The sequence below is a fragment of the Hypanus sabinus genome, chromosome 14 (genome assembly GCF_030144855.1).
Source record: "Hypanus sabinus isolate sHypSab1 chromosome 14, sHypSab1.hap1, whole genome shotgun sequence".
Taxonomy (NCBI): Eukaryota; Metazoa; Chordata; class Chondrichthyes; order Myliobatiformes; family Dasyatidae; genus Hypanus; species Hypanus sabinus.
The window spans coordinates 6,877,474-6,889,951 of record NC_082719.1 but is presented as its reverse complement, the minus strand read 5'-3'; the positions used below and the strand labels follow the sequence as shown (position 1 = coordinate 6,889,951).

The window sequence follows — 12,478 nt, the reverse complement described above, 5'->3', positions numbered from 1 at the left end:
GAGAAGGCTTTGCTGAGTAGAATTAAGGGAAAATCCCAAGGTATTCTACAAATAGGTGAAGAGGAAGAGGATGAGCCATAGGCCCATCATGTGTGTTAGTGGATTTGGAAGAGGTATCAGAAGTACTTAATGAATACTTTGCTTCAGTATTTACCAGGGATAAGGACCTTGGCAATTTTGGGGATGATTTACAGCAAACAAACGCTTGAGCATATAAGAAAGAGGATGTGCTGGAGATTATGAAAAGCATTAAGTTAGATAAGTTGCCGGGACCGGATGAGAAATGCCCCAGGCTACTGTGGGAAGCAGGAGAGGAGATTACTGAGCCTCTGGCAGTGATTTTTGCATCATCAGTGGGGACGGGAGAGGTCCTGGAGGATTGGAGGGTTGCGAATGTTGTTCCTTTATTCAAAGAAGGGAGTAGAGAAAACCCAGGAAATTATAGACCAGTGAGTCTAACTTCAGTGGTAGGCAAGTTGTTGGAGAAGATCCTGAGAGGCAAGATTTATGAGCATTTGGGGAGATGTAATCTGATTAGGAATAGTCAGCTTGGCTTTGTGAAAGGCAGGTCGTGCCTTACTAGCCTGATTGAATTTTTTGAGGATGTAACAAAACACATTGATGAAGGTGGACCAGTGGATGTAGTGTATATGGATTTCAGTAAAGCATATGATAAGGTTCCCCATGCAAAGTTCATTTAGAAAGTAAGGAGGCATGGGATCCTTGCATTATGGATCCAGAATTGGCTTGCCCACAGAAGGCAAAGTGTGGTTGTCATATTCTGTATGGAGGTCAGTATCTGATGGTGTTCCACAGGGATCTATTCTGGGACCTTCCCTCTTTGTGATTTTTTTTTAAATGACCTGGGAGTAGAAGGTGGGTTATTATGTTTGCTGATGATGCAAAATTTGGGGGCGTTGTGGATAGTCTGGATGATTTTCAGAGGTTACAGCGGAACATTGATAGGATGCAGGACTGGGTTGAGAAGTGGCAGATGGCATTCAACCCAGGTATCTGTGAAGTGGTTCATTTTGGTAGGTCAACTTTGAAGACAGAATCTAAAATTAATATTAAGTCTCTTGGCAGTGTGGAGGATCTGAGAGATCTTGGGGTCCATGTCTATAGGACACTCAAAGCTGCTGCACAGGTTGACAGTGTTAAGAAAGCATATGGCATGTTGGACTTCATCAACCATGGGACTGAGTTCAAGAGCCGTGAGGTAATGTTGCAACTAAATAAGACCTTAGTTAGACCCCACCTGGAGTACTGTGTTCAGTTCTCTTCACCTCACTACAAGAAGGATGTAAATACTATAGAGAGGGTACAGAGGAGATTTACAAGGATGCTGCCTAGATTGGAGGGTGTACTTTATGAGGATAGGTTGAGTGAACTTGCCCTTTTCTCCTTGGAGTGATAGAGGTTGAGAGGTGACCTGATAGAAGTGAATAAGATGATGAGAGGTATTGATGGTGAAGATAGCCAGAGACTTTTTCCCAGGCTGCAATGGCTAACACAAGGGGACATGGTTTTACTGTACAAACGAGCTGGATGAACTCAGCAGGTCGGGCAGCATCCATTGAAATGAGCAGTCAACGTTTCGGGCCGAGACTCTCCTGATGAAGCTTGTTTGTATGTGTTGATTTGACCACAGCATCTGGGTTATACTTTGTGTTTACTTTATGGTTTTAAGGTGCTTGGAAGTAAGTCCAGGGGGGATGTCAGAGGTAAGTTTTTTACACAGAGGAGGGTGGGTGCATGGAATGGCAGCAAAGGTGGTAGAGGCAGATACAATAGGGTCTTTTAAGAGATGCTTAGGTAGGTAAATGGAGCTTAGAAAAATAGAGGGCTATGCAGTAGGGAAATTCTAGTTAGTTTTTAGAGTAGGTTACATGGCAAAACATTGTGGGCCGAAGGGCCTGTAATTTGCTGTATTTCCTATGTTCAATGAAAGATCAACCAGAGTTCAGAAGACAGGATACCCTGCAAATGCAAATATAAATAAATAGCAATAAATAATGAGAACATGAGGTAATGAGATAAAATCCTTGAAGTCACTGGTTTGAGAACACCTCAATGGATGGGGAAGTGAGTTTTTTTGACAAATGTAATCTTATATAAATATGAAGTGGGTTATGGGGTTTTGGAGACACTGGCCTCACTATTCTAGCAACAACACTGTAAATACCCTTTGTACTAATGCTAAGGTAATATTTTGAGTGAGTACTTATGAGCTTATCTGAATGTCTGCTTACTGCTATGAAATCTGGTCTGACATCCCAGGCTGAGTCTTTAATCTTCTCCATTGTACAACCGCCCCGCCATGGGACTATTGAACGGACCAGTAATGGCTACCACTATCGTCAGACCAACACCTTTACGATGGATGATGTTTATCAGAACCACATCAGCTACAATCATGATGGCAGTAACTCTCTCAAAGATCGCTTTTCTTTCACTGTGTCTGATGGGACCAATCCTTTTTTCATCGTTGAAGACGCAGGAAAGGAGGTCAGTCCTTGTCAGAGATAATTGGGTTAACAGAATCCTGTGGACCAGAGAGTAATGAGTACTTTTGCTGTTGTCAGTTTTTTAATAATTTCCAGCTGCTGCTGTTGGTTCCAGGAAGATGGAAGCTTTAAGACCATGTGTAAATGTATGGTGCGAGAGCGCTTGTGGAAAATTCAATACCTGCTGAGTCTGTCTAAAGCGGAATCGGCAGGAGTCCGGGACCATCCAATCAACCTGTCATTTTGCTATGGTCTGAAACCCTGAACATTTGGACCATGATGTGCTGACCAAATAAACCTACTTCATGATTAATCTAACCCTTCCCTCCTACACAGCCATAATCCTCCATTTAAGAGGATTCCTGCATCAATGTTCATCGAATGCAGACTCCAGGCTTCCAGTGAGCGAATCACATAGGAGTAAAATTGGCCTTTGATATTGGATAAGTGGTCTGACAACTTAAGGAAAATAGAAAGATCAGTCAAAGTGGTGGGGAGGTCAAACTGTATGTGTTTATCTTAACTGGATTTAGTGGAATTCTACATAGGTATTACAGTAACTGCATGCATCTTTTTTTATTACTTGCTATTAGATTGTGACAGCTGCTCACCAGAAGTTTAAGATTGATATTCTACCAGTGGACGATGGGACTCCAAGAATTGTTACCAACCTGGGACTACAATGGCTGGAGCTCATGGACAAAAAAGTAATTCCATTTCCTGTATTTCCAGCAACCGTGTAAGGATTCAAAGCACCAGTGAGGCAACAAATTAAAACCCATGCCTTCCATTGCAAGTTATGAAATTTGTGTTAGCTTGAAGCAGTATTGATAGAATTAGTGATACAATATACAAGTAATTGTGGAGTGGTGGTAAGGCATAAAAAACTTGGTGGGTCAGTCATCTAGGAGGGAAGTGAGCAATTGACATTTGGGTTGAAAGCCTTAAGAGTGGAAAGATGATGAAATTAGTCCAAATGTCAACTCTCCATTTCCCTCCTTAGATGCCACCTAATCCGCTGAGTTCTTTGTTTTGCTCCAGATTCCAGCATCTGCAAACTTGTCTCTATTGAGTAGCATTTGCTTTTTACGCTGCGGTGAAGCTACCTTGTCATTTATACAGTTCAGAAACATGCCCCTCAGCCCACCATGCCCATGGCTATCACCAGGTACTCTCTGTATTAATCCTATTTGCCAATGTCTAGACCATACCTGCACTATCTAGTGATTCAAGTGCTCATCTTGATACTTCTAAATGTTGTGAGAATATCTGACTCCAGCAACTGTCCAAATTCCAGCCACCCTCTGGGAGGAAGAATTCCCCTTCTGCAAATCTGTATACTGCTTACCCAAACCCTGATTTCCCCTTGCTGTCCTGGAAATACCTGCTCCATTACAAAGGTTTGTGCAGGTCTCCCAATGACCGGTTTGGCTGCAAAGTTTGTTGGTGCCTGGACCTCGCAGCCACTGCACAACAGAAAAGGTGGTAAGTCCAAGGACTGGATGATGGTTTGGAGGGAGAAGGGCCAGTTAGGTGTGAGGGGAGGCAGGATGATTTCCTTTGGGTGGGAGTGTGCCTAGGCATCAGAGCTCGAGTTGCATGGTTAGAGCTTCGGCTCCAGGAGAGGAGTATTGTAAGGTCAGTGGGGGGATGTGCGGTCCACGGGAACAGGTAATTGAAGAACCCCATTATGGTTTGGGGTCCCAGTGCTCCTCTTGAATTTGTTCCAAGAGACTCCCTTTAATTGTCAGTAAAATGAGACTGGAAGGTGCACTTTAATGTCATTGGTTGTTGTGGTTAAAATTATTTATGAATTATTTAAATATACTGTCCAGTAAAATTATTAAATGATTTAAATATTGCCTATTCCATCTAGGGTATCTCTATATGGCTGGCATTTCTTTGTGAGCAGAAGTCCCAAACCTGTCAGCAAATTCTCTATTGTATTGTCCTGCTGGGCTCATGCACAGTGTTTTGGAGGCTGTTTATTCATTGTTTTTTTTAATGCTTTTAATTATTTAATCATTTTAAAGAATTGTAATTAATAGACAATAGAGAGTAGGTGCAGGAGTAGGCCATTCGGCCCTTCTAGCCAGCAGCGCCATTCACTGCGATCATGGCTGATCATACACAATCAGTATCCCATTCCTGCCCTCTCCCCATATCCCTTGACCCCGCTATCTATAAGAGCTCTATCTAACTCTCTCTTGAATGCATCCAGAGACTTGGCCTCCACTGCCTTCTGGGGCAGAGCATTCCACATATCCACCGCTCTCTGGGCGAAAAAGTTTTTCCGCATCTCTGTTCTAAATGGCCTACCCCTTATTCTTAAACTGTGGCCTCTAGTTCTGGACTCACCCATCAGCAGGAACATGCTTCCTGCCTCCAGCATGTCCAATCCCTTAATAATCTTATATGTTTCAATCAGATCCCCTCTCATCCTTTTAAATTCCAGTGTATACAAGCCCAGTCGCTCCAATCTTTCAACATAAGACAGTCCTGCCATTCCGGGAATTAACCTTGTGAACCTACGCTGCACTCCGTCAATAGCAAGAATGTCCTTCCTCAAATTTGGAGACCAAAACTGCACACAATACTCCAGGTGGGGTTTCACCAGGGCCCTGTACAGCTGCAGAAGGACCTCTTTACTCCTATACTCAATTCCTCTTGTTATAAATGCCAGCATGTCATTAGCTTTCTTCACTGCCTGCAGTACCTGCATGCTTGCTTTCATTGACTGATGTACGAGAACACCTAGATCTCGTAGTACTTCCCCTTTCCCTAACTTGACTCCATTTAGATAGTAATCTGCCTTCCTGTTCTTGCCACCAAAGTGGATAACCTCACATTTTTCCACATTAAACTGCAGCTACCATACATTTTCCCACTCACCCAACCTGTCCAAGTCACCCTGCATTCCCATAACATCCTCTTGTCATTTCACACTGCCACCCAGCTTTGTGGCATCAGCAAATTTGCTAATGTTACTTTTAATCCCTTCATCTAAATCATTAATGTATATTGTAAACAGCTGCAGTCCCAGCACCGAACCTTGCGGTACCCCACTGGTCACAACCTGCCATTCCGAAAGGGACCCGTTAATCGCTAACTCTTTGTTTCCTGTCAGCCAGCCAATTTTCAATCCATGTCAGTACTCTGCCCCCAATACCATGTGCCCTAATTTTGCCCACTAATCTCCTATGTGGGACCTTATCAAAAGCTTTCTGGAAGTCCAGGTACACTACATTCACTGGCTCTCCCTTGTCCATTTTCATAGTTACAGCCTCAAAAAACTCCAGAAGATTAGTCGAGCATTTCCCTTCATAAATCCATGCTGACTCAGACTGATCCTTGTTGTGTCGTAATTTCCTCTTTTATAATTGACTCCAGCATCTTTCCCACCACTGACGTCAGGCTAACCGGTCTATAATTCCCTGTTTTCTCTCTCCATCCTTTCTTGAAAAGTGGGACAATATTAGCCACCCTCCAATCAGCAGGAACTGTTCCTGAATCTATAGAACATTGGAAAATGATTACCAATGCATCCACGATTTCTAGAGCCACCCTGGGATGCAGACCATCAGGTCCCTGGGACTTATCAGCCTTCAGACTCAACAGTCTATCCAACACCGTTTCTTGCCTAATATAAATTTCCTTCAGTTCATCCTTTACCCTAGTTCCTTAGGCCACTATTACATCTGGGAGATTGTTTGTGTCTTTCCTAGTGAAGACAGATCTAAAGTACCTGTTTAACTCGTCTGCCATTTATTTCCTTGTTCCTCATAATAAATTCACCCATTTCTGTCTTCAATGGCCCAATTTTGGTCTAAAGTATTTTTGTGCTATTCACATACCTAAAGAAGCTTTTACTATCCTCCTTTATATTCTTGGCTAGTTTATCTTCGTACCTCATTTTTTCTTGGCGTATTGCCTTTTTTGTTATCTTCTGTTGCTCTTTAAAATCTTCCCAGTCTTCCGGTTTCCCGCTCATCTTTGCTATGTTATAGTTCTCTTTTATTTTTATACTGCCCTTTACTTCCCTCATCAGCCACGGCTGCCCTTTACTCCCCTTAGGATCTTTCTTCCTCTTTGGAATGAACTGATCCTGCACCTTCTGCATTATTCCCAGAAATACCTGCCATTGTTGTTCCACTGTCTTCCTTGCTAGGGTATTGTTCCATTGAACTTTGGCCAGCATGTCTCTCCAGCACCAAGCTGGGTACTGAGATCAGTTTTCCAGGTGTAGTGGGGGGAGATTTGGGTGAAAGATGAGGGCTGGTGTAAAGCGCCAGTGTAAGCCCTACTCAGGGATATCTAAACGACCGTGTCCAGATAAAAATAAAATGTGGCAAAATTTTAATTTGAACATTTTTATTAAAAAGGGAAGCATGCTGGAATCCATGCTAGGAGGGGAAAAAAGAAGAGATATTCTCAATTCATTAGCAACTGACCTAAAGTTTTCAGGAGAGAATTTGCTTACAAGTCTAAACATCTGGTAAACCTGAGGCAAGGAGCTAAAAGATTCCTCTGGTGCCACCTCCTGGTGGCAGTGTGAATTTGCAGTGTGGTCAAGAAAACAAGAACACTCACTGTTTAATGAAGCTTAGTCAGAAAGGAGCTATCAGAAATTTAGGAAGTTGACTTTCTTCTCCAACCTTCTTACTTCTTACTCCAAATGGTATAATACATATTTATTCCAAAATATCCAAATAAATACAATTATTTTGTCTCTGTCAGATTCTAACTTGCGATTGTATGCTGGCTATAATTTCCCACTTTCTCCGAGTTACCGCAAGTCATATGAGCTGAAAATAAGCTTTAACATTATGGAGATGTTCCAGGTTTGTCTTAAAAAAAATTAGTACAACTGAAGCAATAATAACTTGCATTTAAATATTATCTACAACAGAAAAATGTACCAAATTGCTTCACTTAAACCGGTGATTCCCAACCTTTTCTATGCCCCACACCCCTAGGAAATGTTTGATTAATGTTCGCACCCCTACAAAAGTAATATCATATTTGAAGATGAAGAAGTCTAATTTCTAATTTTTGAACCACATACAATACTACGGGTGAACAAATTGAACTTAAAAAAATAATCTCTTAACTCAGTGCATAAAATGCAAATATAAATTGAGCAATTAGATTCCAATTTATTCAGAAAATATTGCAAACAGTAAAATCAATCACAATTGTGAACATAAAATTCAATGACTTCTTTGCGCCTGCTTCTCATTCATGATTTGGTCAAAACGTGGAACTTTCTTGCTGACTGCGATCCGCAGGTTTGCCTGTGGACTCAGGCGATTCCTAGATTTTGTCTTGATTGACAAAAGAGAACTGAATCCAGATTCACACAAGTATGTTGTTGCAAATGGAATGAGGACACGGAGTGCATTTCCACCAAGTCTTGGGAACATATCCAGTGCTGCACACCAAAATTCCTCTAAAGTCTTGCTTTCAAATTGCATTTCAAGAGCTCAATTTGTCCACAAATCAATAAGATCTTCCTTCAGCTCTTCATCATCTGACATCTTCTCCAAATTGTAGGAATATGGATTCATGATCCATTCTTCTGAAATCTTCAGGTCTCCAGCAGCAAAATATCCATCAAACGATTCTGACAGCATTTCCAAATGAGCCACAATTTTTTCACGCACAGTAGGAGTTATGGATCCAGCATCATCAACCATTTCTTCTAGTGAAGGAAAATTTGAGAGACTGCCTCTTTCCACCCTTCGATGCCAAAGACGTAACTTTTCAGTGAAGGCATTCTTCTTTTCATAAGCCTTCAATATGTTTATCCCTTTTCCTTGAAGAGAAACACTCAGGTCATTCATAAGAGTGAAAATATCAGCTAATTAATCCAGCATTTGGGCAAATTCCTGTGATTTCATTGCCCCAACCAGATCACATTCACGCCCCTCCAGAAAAATTTTGATTTCTTCCCACAGCTCAAAGAAGCAGGTTAAAGCTTGTCCTCGTGACAACCAACAGACTTCTGTGTGGAAAAGCAAAACTGAATACTCACTTCCCAGATCCTCACAAAATGAATTGAAGATACGATGATTCAAAGCAAGCCCTCTGATCCAGTTGATGATCTTCACACAAGTATCAAGGACTTTCTTCAAATTTGGAGACAATGTTTTTGATGCCAAAGCATGCCGATGAAGAAAACAATGGGTAACTTGCAAGTCTGGAATCTCCTTTTTCATCAATGCAGTAAAGCCAGATTTATTTCCAAACAATGCAGGTGCCCCGTCAGTGCACACAGAACCAATGACTTTGATATCTAAATCATGTTTGGCAAAGAAGTCTTTCACCAGCTGCATCACATCCTTTGCAGTTGAGTTTGTTTTCAGATCTTTACAAAGCAGGAAATCTTCCTTCACAGAGCCATCATTGACATACCTCACTAACGTGACGAGTTGACTACAACTGGTGACATCAGTTGACTCATCCAACTGAATAGAGATTTTTAAGAGGGCTAGCTCTGACATCTGAGATGACTTGGTCCAAAATTTCTTCACTCAAATCACTGATTCGGTTGTGAATGACATTGTTTGATAGGGGTACCTGTTCAATTTTTTTTTCTTGCTTCTTTGCCCAGGATAATTGTTGCTGTTTCCAGTGCACATGGCTTGATGAGATTGTCCGTAATTGTATGGGGCTTCTTGGATTTGGCCATTTTATATGCCACTTGGTCTGAAGCAAGAAGTAGTAATTTTTCAGACAGAAACTAAACCTAATTTTGGAAGAGTTCCTTGTGAATCAAAATGAACTCTTTTCATTTTCAATGACCCAACATCATGTCCTTCAACATCAGCTCCTCCATGCACGTTCTTGAAGTGCTCTTGAAGCTTGGATGGCTTCAGATTTGAGTTGGAAAACAACGCTACAAAGAATGCACTGGGGTTTTTGCAAGCCATCATTTCCTGTTGTGCAAGTGAAACCAAAGCACACATAGTCATCATTCCATTTCCTTCTTTTTGACATGATGAAGGGTTAAGGATAAAGAGAAAAATATGAGCTAGTATGACTTGACTATGTCAGGGATGACTGCTTTACTCAACCAGATACGCCTATAGCGAAGTATCGCGAGAAATACGCTTTTGAATATTATATTACTGCAGCGGTATGCTACATGCAGTGCTAAAATTACGACACGGAGTCGGTAACTGCAGTCGAAGGAAAAACTTTATTCGAAATCTTCAGCCTCACTTTTAAGCCTCCCTCAACCTGCCCCCCGTGGCGCAGAGGCTCCAAAGCTCTGTGCTCGCAAACCCCCGTAGGCTATCTAATTGTAAGCCGGTTCGGATGTGCCAGGAAATGGGTCGCCACATTACGATATTAGCTGCGGTTACACCAAGATAAATCATCAGGTGGAAAAGCTACGGGGACACAACGTGACTTATTAGGCTACTTTCTACTGAATTTACACACCTATTTCCGATGAGTACCGGAGATATGAACTCCCATCACACGTTTCAAAGTCCTCGCTGCTAACCATGATACCTCCTCAACTAACACAATTCAAAATTATCAACGATTCAAGAAAAGAACCTTTTAATAGTGTTACGAACCCCGTAACTGGGTCACTTACCAGCAAAGATAGAGAGGTCCGTTGAAGTCTGATGATACTATTTTTAACAGTATTAGTAAAAATACACAAAAATAATATCAATGCAAGCATACAGATAATATACGTCATCAATACTAAATCTAAAAGCGCGGGTATAATAATAATCAATAAGAAATAGCTCTATCGTTGTCTAGGGGTTAATGTATTGTCCGATGGAAATATAAAAGTCACTCAGTTCATTCAGGCTGCAGCCTTTGGTTGGAGTCGAGAGAGATTTTTAGAAACTAGCCAGCTTTTCCTTTTTATGATTTCGATCCTTCGAGAGTTCCGTTTGTGTAGCCGGTCCTTTAGCTAAAGCTGTTCTTCTGTGGCGAGGCCCCAATCCCAGGAAAAGGGAAAGGACGGACGCGAGCCCCCCACCAGCTGTCGCTATTAAACGCTGTCACGGGATTTCTAGCGTTTCTCCTGGTGTGTCTGAAGGGTTTGTTCCCCAGACCCTCTTTTATCCTTACTCACGGGGTCTCAGATGTCAATCAGGTTGGGATGATGCAATCCCTCAACCAGCCCACTCTGGTCGTCCCCTGAGGGGCTTCAATGAATAGTACAGTACTCAATACACAATTCCATCTCCAAGAGACAATGGCCGTTATCCATGGCTTTGTCTTGCTGAGGCCAGGACACATTCCAAAACCTTGTGGATTCTCTCTCATTTCCTGGATCCCAGACCCGAACTAATAGTGATCTTGCTATCCTCACAAAGGAGGGGGCTACTTTGTACCCTTCGGCCCCTCAGAGTTGTGGCACATTTGTAACAATTAAAAAAAACCTTCGAAATTCAAAAACTTCTTTAATCCATTGAGACAAATACGAATGAATGACTTCAGCTGCTTTTTAAAATTTTATAATTAAATAATTTACCTACCGTCTGTGGGTTTGGTTTTAATGTGAAGTTGTTACTCGACTGTTGATTCGGGATGTATAAAGATTTTGGCATTATGAGATGATTTTTAACTCTGAGATGTAACCTTCTAGCTAACATTGATGAGACTCCTCAACTCTGAGGTGTAACTTCCCAGGTAACACTGATGGGGATCCTCAAAGCTGACTCAGGCAGCGGGAGACTGGAGTGAGTTTACGTGTCTCTCGACTCGGGCAGTGGGAGACTGGAGTGAGTTTACGTCTCTCTCGACTCGGGCAGCGGGAGACTGGAGTGAATTTACGTCTCTCTCGACTCGGGCAGTGGGAGACTGGAGTGAGTTTACGTCTCTCTCGACTCGGGCAGCGGGAGACTGCAGTGTGCTTGGGACAAACGTTACTACCACTTCTCAAGGCACACTGGCAGCTGGCTGATGATGACTCGTGACTCGTCACTCAAGCACACAAGCCACTCTTTGTCGCACCCCCTGAAATTCCATCTCGCACCCCCAGTTGGAAACCCCTGACTTAAACATTATTAAATGAAACTTAATGCCAAGTACATTGGAAATATAAAAGATAACCAAATAGCCAAATATTTGGGCTTTTAGAAGGGGGCTGTGGAAAAGCAGAGATTTGGAGGAATTTCAGATCTTTGAATTTCAGCAGATGGAGACTGTTCACAGAAGTCAGAGCAAATAAAATCAAGGATTCTTAGGAGACCGGAATTGAAGGAGTGCTGACATTTTGGAGAGTTTTATGGATAAGGATGTTACAGAAAAGCTAAGGCCATAAAGGGATTTGAAACATAGGACAAGAATTTCAACATAGAAACATTGTTTAACTTGGAGCCAAGGTGCAAAGTTATCATAAACAGTATATTTCGATATTAACAATTCTTCAGTTTGTTAATTCACCTGTCATGTCAAATAAACCCAGCCCTGATCTACAACAGACTTGGACTTGCGAGTTCATTGAACATGCACAGAAAGCATACATTTTGATTTACAAGGCACCTCATTTTGTGTTATTATTTGATAACTCCATTTTAACCAATGTGTAATTTCATGTGAATAGGTAGAAAGCTGTAAATGGGACTAACATGGTAAAGTCCAGTAGGAAAACGAAGATATTGTATTGGATAGAAATAGCATTAGCAACAAAACAACTTGAGTGGGATAGCTGCATCAATTAATGTTTGAAATCAAGATTAACATAGATTCGAGATTTGATAGAGATTTTTAATCGCAAGATAACCCTTTTAAAATGCGCACAAATACTCAAAACAATAAAATTTAATTTTGATTGCATTATCTTACTCAACCAAGATTGTTTTAAGATTACTTCACATTAACCTAAGTATGGAGTGGAAATTGGAAAGAAATTACAGATGTCAGAGATCTGAAAATTAGATAGAAAATGCTGAAAAACACAAAACAAGTCAGTGGGAAGAGAAATGAAGGTAATATTT

General features: G+C 41.5%; 1 protein-coding gene across 3 annotated transcripts in view; it reads left to right on the top strand.

Moving 5' to 3' along the window:
- Positions 1 to 12,478, top strand: part of fras1 (Fraser extracellular matrix complex subunit 1) — a 518,960-nt gene that overhangs the window by 413,120 nt on the left and 93,362 nt on the right. For all 3 annotated transcript variants that reach the window (XM_059988734.1, XM_059988733.1, XM_059988732.1), the window contains 2 exons: positions 2,281 to 2,508; positions 3,101 to 3,214. In XM_059988734.1, the coding sequence (XP_059844717.1) occupies positions 2,281 to 2,508; positions 3,101 to 3,214 (342 nt within the window). The remainder of the gene's footprint in view (positions 1 to 2,280; positions 2,509 to 3,100; positions 3,215 to 12,478) is intronic.